General features: G+C 46.3%; 1 protein-coding gene across 2 annotated transcripts in view; it reads right to left on the reverse strand.

Moving 5' to 3' along the window:
• Window positions 1-374: 374 nt before the first annotated feature.
• Window positions 375-1,127, reverse strand: part of cdc42bpb (CDC42 binding protein kinase beta (DMPK-like)) — a 29,222-nt gene continuing 28,469 nt past the window's right edge. For both annotated transcript variants that reach the window (XM_005753342.2, XM_005753343.2), the window contains one exon: window positions 375-1,051. In XM_005753342.2, coding sequence (XP_005753399.1) covers window positions 929-1,051 — 123 coding nt within the window. In that variant the 3' untranslated portion in view covers window positions 375-928. The remainder of the gene's footprint in view (window positions 1,052-1,127) is intronic.

A 1,127-nucleotide genomic window follows, 5' to 3' on the forward strand; every position in this document is an offset into this window, starting at 1 on the left:
GACACCTGATGATGACTGAAAACATCCAGATGAACAGAATCAACCTTTTGGGATATCTAACCAGATTCTTACTCTGGATGGTATTACGTTGGGCTCCAGTAACACAGTCAGGAACCTTGGAGTAATTTGAGACCAGGATATGTCCTTCAGTGTGCATATTAAACAAATATATCGGACTGCTTTGCTTCATTTGTGCAATATCTCTACAATTAGAAATATCCTGACTCAGAGTGATGCTGAAAAACTAGTTCATGCATTTAATACTTCTAGGCTGGACTACTGTAATTTGTTATTATCAGGATGACAGGGACTCTGCTTGTCCTGATTGGTTGCCTGCCGGGCTCACCTGTGCAGGTGTGACTCAGACTCAAAGACTGAATTCAGGTTCGTTTATTGTTTTTGGCCACTAACAGTTTATCGTTACAAAGATCCTTTAAATGTGATTTTGGAAGAAACAAAGCAGTAGTGTTCAGGTGTGACCCTGCCCCCTCTCCTGTCTCCAACTGAGCAGAGGGCGGGGCCAGAGGAAAGATCATAACTGACACAAATTAAAGATTATTTTACCCTAAGCGACAACAAAGATGAAGGTGATGACGATGTGCAACTTCAACAAAATTAATTCAGTGTTTTCGTCAGAGCGAGACCTCCGCCCGCTCCCCGTGTCAGCTTGCACGCCAACAGGAAGTCATTACACATGCACGACAACAGCAGGCGCTGGTCCCATAGAGCCAATCAGAGTAAAGGTCAAAGGTCACACAGCAGCTCTCAGCAGGGAGGGGTTAAAACCAAGGGGTGGGGCTTCCAGCAGGTAAAATCCAACAAAATAAAAACAGTAGGAAGCGCAAACACACCCCGCCACAATAAAATCCTGGAAGTAAATGCTAAGCTCTCAGTCCACAGCCCGACTTGTTCAGGTGGGGGCGGGGCTTCAGGCTTCGGAGTCCAGGCCGTCGAGGGTGAGCTGGCTGCGGTGGGGGGAGTTGGGGCTGGGGGGGCTGCTGGGGTTGGAGCTGTTTGAGGGCGTCGAGTGTTTGGTGGAGTCAGAGTCAGGCTGAGGGATCAATACACAAGCATGATTACTGATCAAGACTGATGGTCATATATATATATATATATATATATATATA

This window comes from Pundamilia nyererei, unplaced genomic scaffold (assembly GCF_000239375.1).
Source record: "Pundamilia nyererei isolate P.nyererei 1_Seehausen unplaced genomic scaffold, PunNye1.0 scaffold00421, whole genome shotgun sequence".
Taxonomy (NCBI): domain Eukaryota; kingdom Metazoa; phylum Chordata; class Actinopteri; order Cichliformes; family Cichlidae; genus Pundamilia; species Pundamilia nyererei.